This window comes from Acytostelium subglobosum, assembly GCF_000787575.1.
Source record: "Acytostelium subglobosum LB1 DNA, scaffold: scaffold16, whole genome shotgun sequence".
In the NCBI taxonomy this organism is placed as follows: domain Eukaryota; phylum Evosea; class Eumycetozoa; order Acytosteliales; family Acytosteliaceae; genus Acytostelium; species Acytostelium subglobosum.
This window is the reverse complement of record NW_012236517.1, coordinates 376,386-398,012: the sequence shown is the minus strand read 5'-3', so window position 1 is coordinate 398,012 and position 21,627 is coordinate 376,386. Positions and strand designations below refer to the sequence as shown.

The window sequence follows — 21,627 nt, the reverse complement described above, 5'->3', positions numbered from 1 at the left end:
GATTAAAGGCCAGTCACTCATTGTAAGTAAATTAATACCCCGGTATCGTCGGGTAATCGCTCGGCGATGTTTGCAAGTTGCGCGAAACAAAACTTATTTGTTTGTGCTTGTTTTGAAAGGCCTTTGAGCCTGTTTTGCACCCGAGATAAAGGCCTCAACCAATGTTGACGACATACTAACCAAGCTTCAGATCACAGCTGATCCATACATCGAGATGAGTAGACAAAGAGATGTTTAATGGGCCAACCGTGGCTGGACGCCACCCTATTAGCGGGCAAACCATCATTTATCTCTCTCCCCTCCTGTCCCCCCAACACAAGTGACTCCCCAACCGTGCATGCCATGCATCCATTATACCTCTACAACAATGGATGTTCAAGATCAACTCATGAGGCGAGTGCCACCTGGTACAAGATTTACAAAACATGTCTTGGCGTGTCTGCTGCGCTGAAGTGACGTGCCGAGATCACCCGAGAATATTGCCGTAATTTGGTGTTTTCTGTGACCTTGATCATGGTCACTCTTGTCCATGCATCATGCCGAGTTCGTTGACTGGCTTTTCTGTGGAGGGTGGGCGCCCGCAGGCCATCACATCTAATCAATAATTGTCCTCAATTATTGCGTCTCTTCCTCTTCCTCCTCCCTTCCTCCTCCACATCCTCACTCTTTCTTTCCTTTGCTTTATCCACGTGGAGTCATGCAAATTCCTCTACCAACTCCAGTCCTAGTGTCATCCGATCACTACTCAATCTCAACATTGGATATTCATTCTCACCTACTTGTAGAGATAATTATTATACAAACAAAGAGATAACAAGACATTATAGGAAAATGGCAAGATTATTAACCTCTCTATATTTATTAACAACTATCATTGTATTTATCACCCTGTCAAATGGTGCTCAACGTAAGTAGTCATTCATTCAATCATTCAATCATTCTCTCCCGATGAATAATTAATTAATTAACCATGCTACACTCCAATATCATGAATAGAACCATTTACCATCCCTGTATCTATATTTGACCAATACCCATCGTTCAATCCCAACTTTGAGCCAGACATCAGTGTCAATGGAGGTATGACCAAGGGATTGGTTGCAGACACTCTGGACGAGGTTACCAAGATCCCCGTCCTCAACCCAAATTCGCCAGAATCTGTATTCCAGAAAGGATGCATTACCAACAAGGCCCTGTTCGCCAAGTTCTTTGTGAACGACCCCGCCATCACCAGGTTTGTCAACTACGACATGACCTTCACACCCATCAGTCCAAGCGTCTATGAGCTCAACCAACAGACCTTCTTCCCAATCAACTACCAAGGATGGGATACCGACTCCTCCAAGAGACAATACTCTGACTACAACGGTTATCAGAACTTCCACTACTGCATGAAGGTCAACATGTACTTTACCTTTGTTGTAAGTAAAATTAATATTAATATTAATATTCCAATTGATATTAACTCCTCTCCAATATCTCTCACCTCTCAATCTCATCAGGGTAATGAGGTATTCAACTTCAGAGGAGATGATGACGTCTGGGTTTACATTGACAACAGGCTTGTCATTGATCTCGGAGGTATCCACACTGCCGATGAGCAGAACGTAACCCTTAGCAAGCTTGGACTTACTATTGTATGTATCTTTAAATTTGTCACGTCACTTGTCTAATTTCCAATCGTCACCTGGAATTCCAATCACTCATCAATCTAACACACTCATACCACTCACCAATCATAATCACAGGGTAACACCTATGCCTTTGATTTGTATTACTGTGAGAGACATACCTCCACATCAACAATCAGAATCAACACCAACTTGGCCGTCAAGTGTGGACATATTGATTACTGCAATGTGTGCAATGGTGATGGATCATCTTGCTGCATTGCATCCCGTGACTGTAACGACAACAACCCATGTACCATCGACAAGTGTCCCGCCGCCAACACACCAGGCATTACCAGAAATAACTGGAAGACCTTCTGTTCCAACACACCAATGAACTGCGCCAACAGCACCGACCAGTGCAACAACTACGGCTGCACAGGCGGCTCATGTGGCATCGTCTCCAAGAAGACATGCGCCGAGCTCTCCTGCCAGGTCAACACCATGTGTGACACCACCACCGGCTGCCGCTACCAGGACAAGTGCTCCCCAGCCGACGCCTGCCACACTTCTGTCTGTGTTCCAGGCGCCTCCGTCGCCCAGGATACCTGCAACGTCCAGGCCATCAACTGTACCGGCAATGATGTGTGCACCCTCTACTCTTGCGACCCAGTGAGCGGATGTGTTACCAGCCCACGCAACTGCACTGACCCAGCCAACACCAACCCATGCGTCATCTACAAGTGTGGCGTCAACGGCTGTGAGAACAGCACTCTCTCCCGCGAGGAGTGTGACTGCTGCAACCCATTGTCGACCCCACCATGCATGGTGGCAACTTGCAACAACTCCACTGGCAAGTGCGAATACTCGCCAATCAACATTGACGACGGCAACAACTGTACCGTGGACCACTGCAATGCCACCACTGGCGTCATCACCCACACCCCAATGCAATGCCAGGGCTGCCAGACATGCAACCAAGCCCTGGGTCAATGCCAGGACACCCTCGCTCTCTGCAACAATGGTAATGGCTGCAACAATGTCATGTGCAGCAACGGATCGTGTATCTACACGCCAGTCTCCTGTGACGACAAGGACCCATGTACCGAGGACAGCTGCGACATGCTCACTGGCTGTGCCCACACCAACATCACTTGTCCAGAGCTCAACCTCTGCCAGGTGCCCCAGTGCGTCACCGGCGTCGGCTGTGCCTACACCAACCGCACCTGCCAGTCGGACAACTACTGCAATGACACCATGTGTGACCCACGCTTTGGTTGTGTCCAGTTCGCGCGCACCTGTGTGCCAAGCAACCCCGACTGCCAGTACGGCGTGTGCAACCCCGAGTCCCAGAAGTGCGAGTTCCACGACTACTCACCTCTGCCATTCGGCTGTAACAAGGCTGCCATCATCTCGACCGGTGTCATTGCCGGTGTTGTCGTGGCTGCTGCCGTGGCGCTGGCCATCATGATCTTTGGAGGCAAGAAGGGATATGACTACTGGAAGCAATCGACCAACAACAAGATCAGTGGCATGAGCTCCAACCCACTGTACAACGAGAAGCCAGGCAATGGCTCCAACCCCCTCTATGAGGAGGCCAACTAAAGTGTAGTTGTTGTTGTTATTATTATTATTATACCTTCCTCCTCTCCTTCCTCCTCACAATCAGCACTATCTTCTCACTCTTTATAATAATATTGACCTGTACACCTCAATGGTTAACCTATTGTTATCACTATCCAGATGGAACAAGATGCCTTCAAGAGTCGGGGTGAGGGCAAGGGTAGGGTTAGGGTAAGGGCAAGGGCCAAACTTAAATGTTCACTTTGGCAGCTCAACTAAGTCAGTGTGATGTTTGTTCATTCTTGTGTTTGAATTAGAAATAAAGATAGAGATAAAGAGATGGATGCCTGTAAAGGTATTACCATGAAGAAGAATGGTAATGATAAAGATGATACACTCAGATGTATTATTCATAATAAGAAGCAAAGGATTATTTGTTATGACTGCAATGTGGTACTATGTCAAGTGTGTCTCACTAACACTGAACATATTAAGCACAAGGTTGAGCATGTCCATAACATCAAGACACAGCTCACAAGTGACAACAAGAGAATAAAGAGGTTCGAAACTCGGCTCGACACACTCTGGGACACATTGCAACAATTGGCATGGTCATACGACACCTGTCAGATCTCACAACGACGTGTCGCCAATCAGTTCAGAGAGTTGCATGAATATCTCATGATGAAGGAGCAGAAGATAAAGAAGGTACTGGATGATGAGCTTGACAAGACGACAACATCACTCAACAACATCATCAATGAGATTGCCAACCTCACTGCACTCGCTACCCACAACAACAATGTGAACGATATCAATCACAATGATGATGTTGGCGATGGTGTTGACGTGATGAGTACATTGGTGCGATCGATTCAAACATCAAAGTCAATGGATCAATTCATCGACAAACAGTTCAAGCCATCCGACGATTTAACTTTGGGTGATGATCAACTGTTGCACTTGGTTCAAAGAGGATCACAGGCCACTAAAGATGTTCATACTGTCACCGCAACAACACGTGTATATTTCGATTCACTAATGTTGGAGACAGGCCTCAGTGAGCTCATTGATAAATACACCCTTCATGATAAACCAACAAGGATTGAACATGGCTTCAGGAATCACATCTTCTCACTGTGGAATGACTCGTGTTCGATGCTCGCATTGGACACTGGTGAGTGGACTGTGATCAATGACAAGCTCACACCAAGAGAACGCATATACAGATCGGTTGTGTATGCCCGGGACAACGTATATGTGTTTGGCGGTCAAGGATCACCGAACACATACTCTCGATTCTCACTCATCGATCAGAAGTGGCACAATGATCTCGAGATCATCGGTGTCGATGGTGGTGAAAGCATATCAACATGCTACGATGGTGACAATCTCATTTACTTGGTTGGTGGATTCCACAATGACAAACTATTGGATAGAGTTGATTGTTTCAACATTGACACTCAACAATTCTCAACAGTTGGAAGATTGAATGTGCCAACCAGAGCACCACAATCAATGTTCCGCAACAATAAGATCATAGTCATCGGTGGCTATGTTGATATAGAATATAAAGTCTCACTAACCAACATCTTGTCGTTCAACATTGAAACCAGGAATAGTGTCGTACTCCTCGAGACTGATTTCAATCCAGATGAAATTATCAATACATGCTTTGATGGCATCAATCATTTCCTCATCATGGGCAAGGCATCCACGATCTTGGTAGATCTGACCAACATTAAATCAGTTAAGGAGAATAGTATACGTGCAGGTTTAATACGGCCATTTATTTATACACAATCACATGGATTTGTTGCCCTTTGTGGAGGTGATAAGAATCAAAGATTCTCATTCTTAAAGAACAAATGGATGCAACTTCAAGACAATAATGACCCTGTCAAGGGAAGGGGCTCCTTTGGAACATGTCATATCTATCATTGATCGAAGCCAAAGCCAACTTATTAATACTTCCAATCCATAAATCAAAGTCAAATGTTCTCCCTTTTTCATTCATTCAAGTATAAAGTTATAAGATTGAGATAGAGATAAAGATGGATGTAAATAATGATAAAGATAATAATGTGATGATGATAAAATTAGATATTTGATTCATAACAAGAAACAAAAGGTTATATGCTATGATTGCAATGAGCTCATCTGCACAGTGTGTCTCACCACTCAACATAATAAGCATGATGTTGAACATGTCGACAGCTTGAAGACAGTTCACCAGCAACAAGAGGATAAAGAGGTTCGACACTCGACTTGACACACTATGGGACACATTGCAACAATTGGCATGGTACTACGACCTGTCAGATCTCAAAGAGACGTGTCGCCAATCAGTTCAGAGAGTTGCATGAGTATCTCATGATGAGGGAGCAGAGGATAAAGAAAGTACTGGATGATGAGCTTGACAAAACCACAACATCAATCAACAACATCATCACATTTTCATTCTTTTTGTTCTCTTCCCAGCAAGATAGTTTAGAGATAAAGATGGATGAATGTAACGGTAAAGATAATAATAATAGCAAGAAGAATGATGATGATGATACACTCAGATGTTTGATTCATAACAAGAAACAGAAGGTTATATGCTATGACTGCAATGAGATCGTGTGCACAGTTTGCATGACCACAGAGCATGTTAAGCACGAAGTTGAGCATGTCCACAGCATCAAGACACAGTTCACCAGTGACAAGAGGATAAAGAGGTTCGATGGCCGCCTCGATACACTTTGGGACACATTGCAACAATTGGCATGGTCCTATGACACCATTCAGATCTCACACAGACGTGTCGCCAATCAGTTTAGAGAGCTGCATGAATTCCTTATGATGGAGGAGCGAAGGCTCAAGAAGGACCTCGATGATGAGCTTGACAAGACAACAACATCAATCAACAACATCATCAATGAGATTGCCAACCTAAAAGCACATGCTACCCACATTGACGAAGATTGCGATGGTGTTGACGTGATGAATACATTGGTGCGATCGATTCAAACATCAAGGACATTGGATCAATTCATCGACAAAAAGTTCAAGTCATGCGGTGATGATGTCACGATTGGTGATGATCAACTGTTGGACTTTGTTCGAAGAGCATCACAAGCCACTCTGGCCGTTCAGGTTGTCACCAAACCGATACGTATCGAGTATGATTCACATATGTTGGAGAGAGGTATTGTGGATCTCATTGATAAATACACATTTGATGATGAACCAACCTTGATTGAACATGGCTTCAGGAATCACATCTTCTCACTGTGGAAGGACTCTTGTTCGATGTATTCATTGGACACTGGTGAGTGGACTGTGATCGATGACAAATACACACCAAGAGAGCGCATATTCAGATCGGTTGTATATGCACGAGACAGTGTCTATGTGTTTGGAGGCAAAGGATCACCGAACACATACTCTCGCTTCTCACTCATCGATCAAAAGTGGCACAATGACCTGGAGATCATTGGAGTCGATGGAGGTGAAAGCATATCAACATGTTACAATGGTGACAATCTCATCTACTTGGTCGGTGGATACAACGATGATAAAGTATTGGATCGAATTGATTGTTTCAACATTGACACTCAACAATTCACATCAGTTGGACGATTGAGTGTGCCAACCAGAGGATCATACTCATTCCTCTACATGGATAGGATCATTATCGTTGGTGGCGATGTTGATGTTGAATGTGAAGTCTCGCTCACTGACATCTTGTCATTCAACATCGGCACCAAGGAATGTGACGTCCTCCTCAAGACTGAATTCCATCCAGAGGAATTCATCATTGCTTGCTATGATGGCTTTGATCATGTGTTCATCTTGGGCGATGAGTCCACTCTCTTGGTCAACCTGTCCACCATGAATTCAATTCAAGGTATTGGAATGTACACAATAGGATGGCCATGTATTTATACACAATCACATGGATTTGCTGCACTCAGTGGCACTGGAAAGAATGAGAGATTCTCAGAACTGCAAGACAAATGGATATCACTCGATGACAATGACCCTGTGGAGGATAGGTCCTCCTTTGGAACATGTCATATCTATCATTGATCGATTGATTGATCGGTTTGAACCGTTGAAGTTGACATTTTAATTCATATTGATGGTGGACGACACTGCAGTAATAAATAATTATTCTTGGTCAAACTCCTAACATCACATCATTCATTCTTTTTTGTATCCACCTACAACAAGATAGTTTAGAGATAGAGATAAGATGGATGGATGTGACGATAGCAAGAGGAAGAATGTTGGTGATATTATTGATAATGATGGTGATGATGATGATGATGATACACTCAGATGTATGATTCATAACAAGAAACAGAGGATTATGTGTTATGACTGCAATGAGATCGTGTGCACAGTTTGCATGACCACAGAACATGTTAAGCACGAAGTTGAGCATGTCCACAGCTTGAAGTCACAGTTCACCAGCAACAAGAGGATAAAGAGATTCGACAATCGGCTGGACACACTCTGGGACACGCTGAAAGGATTGGCATGGTCCTATGACACCATTCAGATCTCACACAGACGTGTCGCCAATCAGTTCAGAGAGTTGCATGAGTATCTCATGATGGAGGAGCAAAAGCTCAAGAAGGAACTCGATGATGAGCTTGACAAGACCACAACATCAATCAACAACATCATCAATGAGATTGCCATTATCACTGCACACGTCACCTACAACAATGTGAACGACTCTTATCACAATGTTGAAGATGGCGATGGAGTTGAAATCATGAGTCAGTTAGTTCGATCAATTCAAACATCCAAGTCAATGGATCAATTCATCGACAAGCAGTTCAAGTCATGCGACGATGATGTCACGATTGGTGATGATCAACTGTTGGACATTGTTCGAAGAGCATCACAAGCCACACAGGCTGTTCATGTTGTCACAAAACCAATACGTATCGGTTTGATATACATTTGTTGGAGAGAGGTATCGTGAAGCTCTTTGATACGCACATCTACGAGGACAAACCAACCAGGATTGAACATGGCTTCAGGAATCACATCTTCTCATTCTGGAAGGACTCATGTTCGATGTATTCATTGGACACTGGTGAGTGGACTGTGATCGATGACAAGTGCACACCAAGAGAGCGCATATTCAGATCTGTTGTATATGCACGAGACAGTGTCTATGTGTTTGGAGGCACAGGATCAGCCAACACATACTCTCGCTTCTCACTCATCGATCAAAAGTGGCACAATGACCTTGAGATCATCGGTGTCGATGGTGGTGAAAGCATATCAACATGCTACGATGGTGACAAGCTCATCTACTTGGTCGGTGGATTCCACAATGACAAACTATTGGATCGAATTGATTGCTTCAACATTGACACTCAACAATTCTCATCAGTTGGAAGATTGAATGTGCCAACCAGAGCATCACACTCATTCTTCGACAACAAAATGATCGTTGTCATTGGTGGCAATGTTGATGTCGAGTGTAAAGTTTCACTCACAGACATCTTGTCATTCAACATTGACACCAAGAAATGTTACGTGTTCCTCAAGACTGAATTCCATCCAGATGAAGAACTTACTTCATGTTATGATGACTATGATCATGTGTTCATAATGGGAGATAAATCCTCTATCTTGGTAGACTTGTCCAACAAGAATTCAACTCAAAGAATAAGAATGAACTCATCAGGATTACCATGTGTTTATACACAATCACAAGGAATTGTTGCTCTTGGTGGTAACGGAGAAAATCAAAGATTCTCAGAGATGCAATGCAAATGGATACAACACGAAGACAATGACCCTGTCAAGTCAAGGGCATCCTTTGGAACTTGTCTTATTTATCATTGATCGATCAATTGATCTTACCAATCAAATAAATGATTGTTTATTTACTTTACTCAATTACATTTTTAATGGAGTCTTGGTTTGAACAAAGCAACGCCAGCTTTGAAGGTGAACTGTCTGTTGAAGATGAAGGCCAACAGCTTCCAAATCAATGGGATGAGCACGGCAGCAATGATGATCTTGAGCACATCGCCAACCAGGAATGGGGTGAGACCCAGCTGGATGCACTTGTTCCAGCCGACGTACTTGGCGAGCACGGGCACACCAATCACGTAGATGGCAACCTCGCCCAACAGCATTGCTATCAGAGATGAGCGCCAGCGGAAGGCGTACACTCTGTCGTTGCCGCGCTCGGCCATGAAGCCGACGATGAAGGCCGCCAAGATAAATCCGTAAAGGTAACCAGAGCTGGCACCGTACAGGACCTTGTAGCCACCGGCGTGCTTGGCAAAGAAGGGAGCGCCAGCAAGACCCATGATCATGTAGACGATGATAGCGAGTGGACCCATCTTCCAGCCGAGCAGCGAGCCGATCAAGAAGACGGCCAGAGTCTGGAGTGTGACGGGGACCTTGCGGTCAGTGTCGTGTGGCAGGTAGAAGGAGACTTGGGCAAGGGCAGAGATGAAGAAGGCGGCAAAGATGACGCAACCGACGCGCGCCACCCACTTTTGCCAGGTGGGGAAGGGAGCAATGATGTGCTCGACGAGACAGGAGTATGTAGTTCTGCGGATCTGGACGGTGTCCTTGACCAGTGACTCGGTGACGACGTCGTCGTCGGCCAGCTCGCGACCCTCGTGCAACAAAGTGAAGTCTGAACCGACCTCACCGTCGTACTCGTACTCTGAGGCGATTCTCTGTCTGAGTGCTCCAACTCTCTCGTTGTTCTCTGAATGAACAGAGATCTTTCTACCAGAGAGTGTCTCCACTTCGTAGTCCAATGTGTTGGTCATAACATGTAACTCCATTTTGTTATTGTATTGTGTATGTAAGTGTGATTGATTGATTGGATTGATTGATTGAGTGTATATGTATGTATAACTTTGTCGGTCGTTCAGTCAGTCGAATAAAGAATGAATGAATGTTTGAGAGAGTGTCATAAGGACGACGAGTCGTCTGCAGCAGGCAGCTCTACACATTCAGATTGCGTAGGAGGGACCTCCGATGTTGTTATTGGTCAATCAAAAAATATATTATGAAGTTTATATATTAGGGACCTCTATCGGGTCCCCTTGTTCCCATGGGGTTGGCAATGTCATCCGTTCCAACTCGTGTGTTTCACTCATTCTTGCCTCGTCCAAGGCAAAAACCGAAAGTCTCGCGCCCCAATCCCAAAACAAACAAATATCTCTATCGGGGCACAATGACCAACGTTTTTGCAATCAGATAATAATACACCCTTGGCTCTTATCTTTGCCACTTAATTCATTAATGTTGCCTTTTGGTAATGGCACCAGAGGTCGATAGCGCCGATGTTGATGCGAATCGCTAAAATCAGCAAACAAGTAAGGTATGGTCATGGGCGCGAGAGCTCAAGAGACCTGGCGACGCCCCGACAATCACCCGTAACAAATAAATGAGAAGACGACAAATAGATGATGGTGGACACGATGAATGAGTGAATGAATGAAAGACGACACGACACACATGGCAATTGTTGTTTGCCAGTCAATGGGTTTGGTGATGGTTAGATAATATATATATTTGTACAGGACCGTCTAGTTAATTAATTGGGATAGGTGACGAGAGGCTGGGGATGTGTCTGTATCACCTGATGCTGTTGATGCTGTTGTTGCTGTTGCTGCTGTTCGTGTGATTGATGGCCACTGCCACTGATTGTCTCAACATCATCCTCATCATCATCGTCATCCTCATCATCCTCTTTGTCATCATCCATAGATGCTAAATCTGTTCTACTGTTGTTTAGGTCCTCAGGTTTGCCATTTGTCTTCTTGCCATCCACAGACGACGACATGGCCAGTATCTCCTTCTGCTTCTCATTCTTCATCGACTTGGCCCACGCCAGACCACAAGCATTGCACAGCGTCTTGGCGCCATTTGGTCCACGACGCCACTCTGGTGTGTTAGTGACGCCACACTGGTGGCACGTCAGCTCGGTATCGCCAAATCTTGGCTTTCTCCTTCTGGGTGGCTTCTTGGATGGTATGTTGTTGTACAGGCCGCCCACGGCAGGGCCACCCAACGAAGAGTTGGGCGTCATCTGCCCGCTCAAGATGTGCTTATTCATCATGGCAGCAGCGGCTGGGTTGTAGTATATCGAGTCTGGCAGCATGTGGTTGGGGTAGACCTGGCCCTGAACGCCGGGTGATGCGCCCAGCATCACGGGTGGCATGTGCTGCGGGCTCTGAGCCATCATCTGTGCGTAGAACGGCGCAACCTGCGCCTGGCTGCCAAGGATCGGTGTGTTGGATATCGATGACATGCCGGGTGGCGTTATCTTGCCGCTCTGCACCATCATCGAGTAGGTGTTGGGATCGATTGGGTTGGCAGCCTTCATGATCTCTGACAGGTCAGTCATGATGGCGTGGCACGATGTGATGCCCTCAGTGATCTCGTGGAAGGCGATCGACTGGCCCTTGGTTGCCTTGGTGGTCGTGTGTATCAGCACATTGAGGTACTTGTTGATCTCGCTCCACAATGCTGGGATGTCCATCTCGCGCTTCATCTCTCCATGTTGTTGTTGTTGTTGCTGTTGCTGCTGAAGTTGTTGCTGTTGTTGTAGATGTTGATGCTGTCTCTGTTGCTGCAGGGCTGCTGCTGCTGCTGCCGCTGATGCTGCCGCCGCTGCCGCCTGTTGTTGTTGTTGAGGTTGAATGAATGAGTTGGGATACTGTCCAGCAGTGGCGGGCGTTGTAGAAAAGCCGTAGGCGTTGGTGCCACGGAATGGACTGGATTCGATCTCTGATTGCATGCCTCCGGCACCGTATGCGCCCGCGGCTGAGGGGTAGGCAGGCTGAGCCTGTCTCGGACTGTCCTCCTTCTTGTTGTCCGGCTCGATCTTTGCGCGCTTCTTCTGTGAGTGTGTCGATGTCTTTAGCGTTGGTGATGTCTTCTGCTTGGATGACTTGGTAGTCTTCTCCTTATCTTTTTTGTTTGTGTTTGTGTCTGTTTGGCTTGTTTGTTGTTGTTGCTGTTGTTGTTGTTGTTGTTGTTGGTGTGCTTGCTGTTGTTGTTGTTGGAGAGCATGTTGTTGCTGTGCTTGTTGTTGTTGTTGTTGTTGTAGAGCATGCTGTTGATGAAGCAGCTGTTGCTGGTGATACTGTTGTTGAAGTTGATAATGGTGTTGAGCTTGTATATGTTGTTGTTGCTGCTGTTGATGTTGATGTTGTTGTTGCATTAGATATTGTTGTTGTTGTTGTTGTTGCAGTTGAAGTTGTTGGGCTCTGTGTTTGTGAGTGTGGAAGTTAGTATCCATTATCCATTATCCATTATCCATTAGCCGGGTAACATACATTGTTACCATTCTTCTCAGAGTTTAACTGTTCAGAGTGAGGTGATATTGGAGAGGTGTTGCTGTTACCATCGCTGGCATCGCTGTACTCTGATGATTCAATGTCAGATGATATCTTGGTGGGCGTCATGCGAAGTGGTGACGGCGCCAACATTGTCTGCTGACCAGCGCCGCTAGGCAGAGCAATGTCGATCTTGCGTGGCGAGGGGAGGTCTGGCGAAACACCACTGTTTGTGTTGTTGGCCGCAGCCACCGTTGGCGATGTATCTATGCTTTTCTCACGTGCCTCGCGCTCAGCAATCTTGGCGTCGACGCTTGCGCTGGATGTTGGAGGCTTGAGTGATGAAACACTGCTGGATGGCGCCATCAGGTCTTTAAGATTGGTGGAGGAGAATGACGGCAGGATTGACATGGGAGTGGACACTGATTGCGAGTCGCCATTGGTGCCATCGTTGTCCAGGAAGGAGTGTGCCGAGGGCATGCTGTTCTTGTAGGTGGGCGAGAAGGTCAGGCCACGCCAGATGTCGTCCAGACTGTTGCTATTGGAGTTTGTGATGCGGTTGGGCGTTGCCGTGCGCCAGTTGTCCTCGGACACCAGCAGCAGGTCTTCCAGACTGGACTTGGACTTGACGCGCTCGATGCGATGTGGTGTGTTGGAACGCAGCAGGTTGTTGCTGCTTGGGCCGCCGTTGGACAGCATTGGCAGCGAGCCCTTGAGCAGGTCCTCCAGACTGCCGTGGTCGCCCAGTGTGATTGAGTTTAGTCGCTTGAAGCTGTTTGAGCTGCTGACGCCGATGCGGCTGCCCTGTGTCTGCAGGGGTGGCGACGTGTTACTGTCCTTTATATTGAGCAGGCTCCTCAGACTACTTGAGCTACTGCCACTAATATTACGTGACAATCTACTACTATTATTATTAATGTTGTTACTATTGTTGTTACTGTTGCTGTTGGAAATGCTATTGCTGCTGTTTCCGGAAGTGTTGTCACTGCCACTTGTTGAAGAGTGGGAGTCATCCATCACTGAGATGTCCATCATCCTTGTTGTATATATGTCTATCTCGTGCGCGTTCTTTGCTTTATCTTGCTTGATACAAGTACAATGTATTTGATATGATTGATTGATTGAATGAATGAATGAATGATCAAGGCTGAGATTGAGAGATAGAGATATCTAAGGATCGAGATGTGATATTGATATTAGGTTAAGATTGATTAATTGATTGGTTGATTGACTGGTGTGCGTGGCTAGCTAGCTTGATTGATTGATTGACTGACTGCTATGTTGCTGTTTAGTCCTAATATCCACACGTGTGAAGTTAAACAAATGTTGCTGCTGCTGCTGTTGCTATGCTATGCTATCTGTTGCTGTTGCTATACTGCGCCTGATCAGTGGTGGATGGTGATCAGTGGTGTGTTGTTTGTTGTTGTTATAACAAGTTGTCGTCGTATTAATACAAGGTTGGGAGTTTTGTGAATGAATGAATGGTGAGTGTCGTCGCGACTTGTGTGTGTGTGTGAGTTGGAGTTGGAACCAGAATACACAACTTGATGGTTTGGACTGGATTGGACTGAATGGACTGGACTGACTGTATTAGCAAGCAGTCAGGTTGATTGATTGATTGAGTTGGTTGGTTGGTAGGTAGGTAGGTATGTGTGGTGCGTGTGTAGAGTGTGTAGTGATACAACACAATCAATTTTTTAAAGAAGAAGGAAGTAAGGAAGGAGAGGACACACCCGCGTGTCGGTCACGGTATGTGTGTGAGTGTGTTTGAATGTGAGTGAGTGTGGTAAAGTGAAGTGATGGTGATTGATTGATTGACTCTCTCCCAACCAACACAAACACAACACACTAACTTGCACGACTGACTGACTGAATGAATGACTGACTGACTCAATCCGGTGTTGTTGTCAAACAAACAACTTAATAATACTAGTAATAATATAGTATATAATATATATTATATATTATATTATCTGTATGTGTGTGTGTGTAATATTATGTGTATGCTATCGAGAGAGAGTGTTTGTTTGTTTGTTGTAATATATGTGATGTGTGTGGGGTAGTGATGGATGGGATGGGCATACATGAGCGAGTTCGGTTGAGCATTGGCAGGCAACTCATCGACCTACCAAAGGTTGTATTGAATGAGCTGCTGACTTTGAGAACAAACGATGTTTTTTTTTTCGCTCACTCACCATCAAAAAAACAGTGTTGTGTTGATCAATCACACACTCACCAAAAAACTCCCAACTGTTTAGGTCATGTCCTCTCGACCAACCACCAAACACCAAACCATGTAACTGACTGATCTGAATGAACAACAACAAAACATACTACTTCTACTTATTTGTATGTTAAGTATATATAAATATATTGCAAACTTAAGTTAACTGAAACTGATGTCATGTGAAGTGAAGGGAAGTGAAGTCAAGACAAGTTGAGATAGTGGTAAACTTCTGTTGTTGAATGCCATGTCATATGTGGGGGTATGTATGATGCCAATACTAGAGTGAATGAGATTGATGGACGGATGGATGTGTGGATGGAGATGGAAGGACAGATGATGGTTCTGCAGATACGTCCATCCATGATGATGTTGCGTGCATGTGGGCCACACTCACTCACTCCGGTGAATGTACATATATATCCATAAAAGAATATTGCTAATACTGATTAGACTTACCCTTTAAAGTAGCTTGTGGATCTCGATCTTTAAAAGAGGCATATGTGTTTGTATGTGTCTGTGTTTGGTGGGTGGGTGACTGATGCTGATCCTGTCTTGTTCCAATTCCCYTGTTGTGCCTGTTCCCAATGTCCTTCAACCTGCTGATGTATTAGAGACTATTTTGGTTTTGGCAACATATATATGTATGTATAAAGTTGGTAAAGGATCTATGACTGCTCCAGCTTCTGCAATGTATGGATAGATGTTATAATTATAATGATTGTTCGTTGTTTTCGTCAACAACTTGGTCAATGAATGATTGATAGAGTGAGAGAGATTGTGAGAAGGTCAACAACTAGCAACCGATATCTAGGTCGTTTGATGAATCAAAGATGGTACTGGTTGATGAGGGCCTGGAAGTGAATGGTTCGCAATGTTGGGGTTATTAGTTGTCTTGTTTGCACTCACTCTAAGTGTGAGTGATCATATTGATCAAATCTAGCTATCCACCCCACAAAGGTATCTCCATGCGTACCATCGTCTGGGAGGTCTGTTATTGTCCTCGGAGAGAAAGATTAATCGTTTCGTTCAGATAATTTGAAAAAAATTAAATACAAAATCAAGCATTCAATCAATCTGGAATAATAATATTCATCACCATCGTCACTAAAGAACGACCTTAGTATTGTCATCATTCAACCATTATTATAACAAATAAGGTCCTTCCTTCTCTGTGTCTCTCTTTTCTCTTTCTAGAATAAGAAGACCAACTATTGATTTTTTTTGTAGAGTGATCAGACTATACTATTTGATACTTACTCGTGATCTAGATGGATCTTCCCAGGGTAGTCTACTCATTAATTCATTCATTCATTCATTAATGCTCTAGAGATGTACCGATGGCAAATCTAAGGTCCTATTACTTTGGTCCAGCCATGTTGGCGTGCACTACACGGTCAACTATTGGGGTCCACAAGACTCCAGTCTGCATCAACTTGGGATGTAGATCTCGTAGTTTAGTTTGTCCGACCATCAAACTACGAAATGAAGTAGCTTGGACACGGAAAGTGAGAACACAAAGCCGGGCAATGTAGGGACCGGTTAGTCTTGTATTTGCACCTTACCATCTATCATGATAATTTTGGACCGAAATGACTGGGTACGCAGTGTTCCCTATTTTTAGGACTTGGTTTTTTTGGATCAAAAACTCTTTGGATCGTATGAGAGCTCGTTTCGGATTATTTGTGCTTGTAGTCTGGTGAGACTTTGGATAGGATTTGGCCGAACGTGGTCAATGGTCACTGCTTGGTGATTGACCATCACGACCCATTACGCAATTTTTGACAACCTCTACAACTTGGTTAATGTGATCGTTGTCATTCTGATCTTTGTTGCGTGAGACATAGAACTAGTAGTACTATTCCACTGAATCATTCTTCCTCTAACCTCTTAGTAGTAATCAATCATACATACAAAGACATACCTGCACGAGCAGACAGACAATATTTATTCAGCAACAACCTTTCAAGCTTATCCAACCTTCCAGACTCTTGAATCATTCATTAAATCAATCAATCCATTCACTCACTCCGACTTTGACCCGACCTCATAATCACATCAATGTAAGTTGTTACCTCCATCACAATGATAAACACATTTAAATAGATATCTATCATCGCGTGATTTATCAATCTTGACTGGTGACATGGACTGCAAAGTCTGAGGCGCAAGCCCAAGCACTGTCCATTGGGTTATAAACAGATTACCATCGACATCATCAAAGAAACGAAACCACACTCTTATACATACACACACTAGTCTTTGTGTCTCTGTGATACATGGAGTTGCAACCTTCTTGCAAGTCTATGTGATTCCAATCACAATCAAACCACACTCACAAACACCCTCACACACAACACTACTTTTTGATCTGTTTTGCAAGGTCCCCAACTGAAAGGAGCTCCTCAGGTCCTTTTATTTATTTATTTTTGTGTGTTTTGATCGTTAAATATCACGCTGAAAGATAACCTGTCATCTGACCAAGTTGTAATAGTACTTGTGACCTCTTTTAAACTATATTACACATATATTTATACAAATACAACACAAACATATAAGCGCGCGCGATATTACTTCTTCTTCCTTCTTTTAGATAACAAGTAGGTTTGAATAGATTAGGCCTTCAGGGCTCGCGATCAAAACACTATCAATCCACCAAACAGATACACGACACCCAACCATCACTATTTTTAACTTTCATCTCGAAGTGACAGCGAGGACCTTGATACTACACACATAACTTGTTCAATCGTCTTTGTCAAGTCTCCCCAAACATCTCGATCAATCACACATTGAGTGACACTCATCACAACATTCATAATCAATCAATCTATCAATCTGTCAATCAATCTATAAACTACAACAAACAAAGAGACTAACTTAACTTACTTATTTATTTGTAGCATACATACATACATTGATATCAAACAGATAATAATATTATTACTGCAGTAGCATTAACAATTATAACATTACCTAAACAGTACGACACATATTCGAGTGTAGTCGACACAGTGTAATACTTCGAAAAGGCAGTAACAACAGCGCGACAACTCATCTACAACCCCCAACACAACAACCACAACAACAACCACAACAACTACAGCAACAACATATATACAATTACCATGGTACAGAAGAATGAAAAGGTAGTCGTGGTCGAGGATGATGACGACGAGATAGAGTCGGTCAAGTCACCAATCAGATCGAGCCCTTATCATTTGCTGGGCGCATTCTGTTTCATATTGGCGCTGGTGGCGGCGGTGGTCTGCTGCCTCACCAGCACACTGATCAACACAGACTCGGTCAGGATACGCGGATACATCTTCTTTGCGACATTCATCACATTCATCATACTGCTGTTCTTCTGTCTGTGCTGCACGTACTATCTGGGCGCGTCGAAGGAGGCCTGGGAGACGCCGGCCTTCAACGGCGTGCGCTGGAACTTCACCAACATCGTGGCCATGGCGGGCCTCTTTGTGGAGTTCCTTCAGATCTGCTCGTTCTCGTTCAACGCGACGTTTGGCGCCTTCCTCGGCTCCAACTACTTTGAGGCGTTCAAGTACGTGGCCACACCATACGCACGCGGCCCCTACTTTGAGGTGGCCTACTGGGTGATGTTCGTCATTGCCTTCTCGCCCTACATCTTTGTCATTGCCATCCGTATCCTTATCTACATCTACGGCATCAAGCGCGGCGCCGAGTCTGCCGCAAATGTCGTCGAGCGCTACCAGGACAACATCTACTCGATCCTCTGGTTCCTGGTCAACACACTCTACTTCCCAGTCATCACAATGATGTTGGCAGGCATTGGCTGCACATTCTCCAACGGTGTCGAAGCCACCCTGGACGCCGACTCGTCGATCGTATGTCTGCGCGGCAAGCACATCGCCTTCCTCGTTTGCACGATGATCGCGCTCATCATCTACTACCCGGCCGCCTCGTTCGCTCAGTCGCAGACACAGAACATCTCGGACATCAAGTTCAAGCCCAAGGTCGTGTTTGTCATGTTGCAAGGCAAGGCCATCATGGGAGCCATCTGTGTGGCCTTTGGATATCAAAAGTACTGGGCCTACATCTCAACAGTGGTCGTGATCAACTTCTTCTTCCTGACGCTCAACATCTTCTTCCAGCCATGCCTGCTGACCTGGGTCAACCGAGTGCGCACCGTCTTCTTCTCGCTGTCGTTCTGGGCGTCCATTGTGCTGGCCGTCACCAACATCCGCTTCTTCAACAAGAAGACCGGTCAGCTCGACGAGCAGCTGGCCGTCACACCACTGATCATGCTGCTGGTTGGCTGGATGGTCATCATTATTGTGCTCACAGGAGTCTTCCTGGGCTATCGTCACATCTACCAACAACTGCGCAGCAAACTGAGCGGCAAGGCGACCCCCGAGAAGGAGTCGTCCAAGCGCGCCAACAGCATCGACAACGAGCTGGACGAATTGGACACGATCACCCCGGCCGCCACTGGCGCACCCACGATCACGGTCACGAACGCCCCGCTCTCGTCCTCGCCCAAATCAACAGAGTTATCATCGTCGGACCAGAGCAACAGATCAACGCTGTCCAATCATACACATGATGGTCTGTCCGATGGTCGTTAATACATTTATTATTATTATTATTATATTATACATACAAACATACACATATATACATACATATATATACACACACATACATATAAGATTCAACCATGGCCGATATCCTGTCCAGGTTATTTATTATAATAAACTGTACCTTTACCAAAACAATATTTGTATTACCGCCACACATATATTGACATTAGTGTTGTAAAATGGATATCCCCATAATAATTAAACAATTTATATATTTCCCATCGATCTATTTATAAAATATTGAATCAAGTATTATTAATTTATTACCATCAACTTTGAGTCTATCAATGATTGATTGATTGATTGATTGATTGATTGTTAATGAATGAGATACAGATGGTAGAATTTTATATTATTAGTGACCAAGAACATTCAATCAATTTATCTATCTATCAATTAAATAATTATAACTCCAATTATACTTACTAATAATAATAATATAATAGGTTCAAGAATATGAAGACTAAATTTCTTTTATTTATTAGTTTTATCATTTTTGGTTTAATTATAAATTATATTCTAGCTGATGATATCCCGGAAAGAATTCTAATACCCAGGGTAATCAGAATTTATAATAAATTCCGTATCTCAAGATGAATTCTCGATTTCTCTAGTGAATGTAATTGCGAACATTCTTTGATTATTAATTTGTTACTAATAATAAAGATGGACGGATGTAATATCAGTAAGAAGAGTGATGATGATAATGATGATACAATCAGATGTTTGATACATAATAAGAAACAGAAGGTTATATGCTTTGATTGCAATGAGCTCATCTGCACAGTGTGTCTCACAACTCAACATAATAAGCATGATGTTGAACATATCTACAGCTTGAAGACTCAGTTCACCAGTGACAAGAGGATAAAGAGGTTCGACACTCGACTTGACACACTCTGGGACACATTGCAACAATTGGCATGGTCCTATGACACCATTCAGATGTCAAAGAGACGTGTCGCCAATCAGTTCAGAGAGATGCATGAGTATCTCATGAGGAAGGAGCAATGGCTCAAGAAGGACCTCGACGATGAGCTTGACAAGACCACAACATCAATCAACAACATCATCAATGAGATTGCCAACATCAAAGCACACGCCACCAACAACAAGGTGAACGACATCAATTACAAAGGTGAAGTTGAAGATGGCGATGGTGTTGATGTGATGAATACATTGGTGCGATCGATTCAAACATCAAAGTCAATGGATCAATTTATCAACAAACAGTTCAAGCCGTGCGACGATGGTGTCACGTGCGATGGTGATCAACTGTTGGACTTTGTTCGAAGAGCATCACAAGCCACTCAGGCTATTCACACTGTTTCAAGACCATTACGGACATATTTTAATTCATATATGTTGGAGAACGACTTGGTGGAAATCTTTGATAAATACATCTACGAGAACGCAGCAACAAAGATTGAACATGGCTTCAGGAATCACATCTTCTCACTCTTGAAGGACTCATGTTCGATTCTCTCATTGGATACTGGTGAGTGGACTGTGATCAATGACAAGTGCACACCAAGAGAGCGCATATTCAGATCGGTTGTGTATGCAAGAGGCAATGTCTATGTGTTTGGCGGTCAAGGATCAGCCGACACATACTCTCGATTCTCACTCATCGATCAAAAGTGGCACAATGACCTTGAGATCATCGGTGTCGATGGTGGAGAAAGCATATCAACATGTTACGATGGTGACAAGCTCATCTACTTGGTCGGTGGATTCCACAATGACAAGATGTTGGATCGAATTGATTGTTTCAACATTGACACTCAACAATTCTCATCAGTTGGACGATTGAGTGTGCCCACCAGAGCATCACACTCATTCTTCCGCCTCGGTATGATCGTTATCGTTGGTGGCTATGTTGATGCCGAGTATAAGGTGTCACTCAAAGACATCTTGGAATTCAACTCTGTCACCAAGATATGTCATGTCTCCCTCGAGACTGAATTCCTTCCAAATGAACCCATCCATTCTTGTTATGATGGCCTTGATCATTTGTTCATGATGGGCGATAAGTCCACTCTCTTGGTTGACTTGTCCACTATGGAGTCGCCACAAAGTATGAGAATGAATTCAAAAGGGTGGCCATCTGTTTATACACAATCACATGGTTATGTTGCGCTGGGTGGAGCTGGAGAAAATGAAAGATACTCAGTGTTGCAACATAATTGGATATCACTCGATGACAACGACCCAGTCGAGTCAAGGGCATCATTTGGAACATGTCATATCTATCATTGATCGATCGATCTGACTGATATATAAAT

At 44.2% G+C, this 21,627-nt stretch overlaps 8 protein-coding genes across 8 annotated transcripts; 6 read left to right on the top strand and 2 right to left on the bottom strand.

Annotated features, from left to right (window-relative positions):
• Nucleotides 1–831: 831 nt before the first annotated feature.
• SAMD00019534_078770 (hypothetical protein) lies at nt 832–3,215 on the top strand (the record flags this gene model as incomplete). The annotated part of the gene is made up of 4 exons (XM_012896917.1): nt 832–907; nt 997–1,421; nt 1,503–1,637; nt 1,749–3,215. 4 exons carry the CDS (start codon nt 832–834, stop codon nt 3,213–3,215), a joined length of 2,103 nt encoding a protein of 700 aa, XP_012752371.1.
• Nucleotides 3,216–3,854: 639 nt separating this feature from the next.
• Nucleotides 3,855–5,117, top strand: SAMD00019534_078760 (hypothetical protein; the record flags this gene model as incomplete). The annotated part of the gene is made up of 2 exons (XM_012896916.1): nt 3,855–4,427; nt 4,491–5,117. The coding sequence occupies 2 exons, from the start codon at nt 3,855–3,857 to the stop codon at nt 5,115–5,117; spliced, it is 1,200 nt and encodes a 399-aa protein (XP_012752370.1).
• Nucleotides 5,118–5,675: 558 nt separating this feature from the next.
• On the top strand, nt 5,676–7,247 carry SAMD00019534_078750 (hypothetical protein; the record flags this gene model as incomplete). Its single annotated transcript, XM_012896915.1, has 2 exons — nt 5,676–6,545; nt 6,630–7,247. The coding sequence occupies 2 exons, from the start codon at nt 5,676–5,678 to the stop codon at nt 7,245–7,247; spliced, it is 1,488 nt and encodes a 495-aa protein (XP_012752369.1).
• A 322-nt stretch (nt 7,248–7,569) lies between these two features.
• Nucleotides 7,570–9,026, top strand: SAMD00019534_078740 (hypothetical protein; the record flags this gene model as incomplete). Its single annotated transcript, XM_012896914.1, has 2 exons — nt 7,570–8,103; nt 8,250–9,026. Coding segments are annotated over 2 exons (1,311 nt in total), but the record flags the coding sequence as incomplete, so codon positions are not given.
• Nucleotides 9,027–9,091: 65 nt separating this feature from the next.
• SAMD00019534_078730 (hypothetical protein) lies at nt 9,092–9,991 on the bottom strand (the record flags this gene model as incomplete). The annotated part of the gene is made up of 1 exon (XM_012896913.1): nt 9,092–9,991. The coding sequence occupies one exon, from the start codon at nt 9,989–9,991 to the stop codon at nt 9,092–9,094; it is 900 nt and encodes a 299-aa protein (XP_012752367.1).
• A 758-nt stretch (nt 9,992–10,749) lies between these two features.
• SAMD00019534_078720 (hypothetical protein) lies at nt 10,750–13,531 on the bottom strand (the record flags this gene model as incomplete). Its single annotated transcript, XM_012896912.1, has 2 exons — nt 10,750–12,354; nt 12,497–13,531. 2 exons carry the CDS (start codon nt 13,529–13,531, stop codon nt 10,750–10,752), a joined length of 2,640 nt encoding a protein of 879 aa, XP_012752366.1.
• A 4,317-nt stretch (nt 13,532–17,848) lies between these two features.
• Nucleotides 17,849–19,327, top strand: SAMD00019534_078710 (hypothetical protein; the record flags this gene model as incomplete). The annotated part of the gene is made up of 1 exon (XM_012896911.1): nt 17,849–19,327. The coding sequence occupies one exon, from the start codon at nt 17,849–17,851 to the stop codon at nt 19,325–19,327; it is 1,479 nt and encodes a 492-aa protein (XP_012752365.1).
• Nucleotides 19,328–20,008: 681 nt separating this feature from the next.
• On the top strand, nt 20,009–21,601 carry SAMD00019534_078700 (hypothetical protein; the record flags this gene model as incomplete). The annotated part of the gene is made up of 2 exons (XM_012896910.1): nt 20,009–21,419; nt 21,558–21,601. 2 exons carry the CDS (start codon nt 20,009–20,011, stop codon nt 21,599–21,601), a joined length of 1,455 nt encoding a protein of 484 aa, XP_012752364.1.
• Nucleotides 21,602–21,627: the final 26 nt, after the last annotated feature.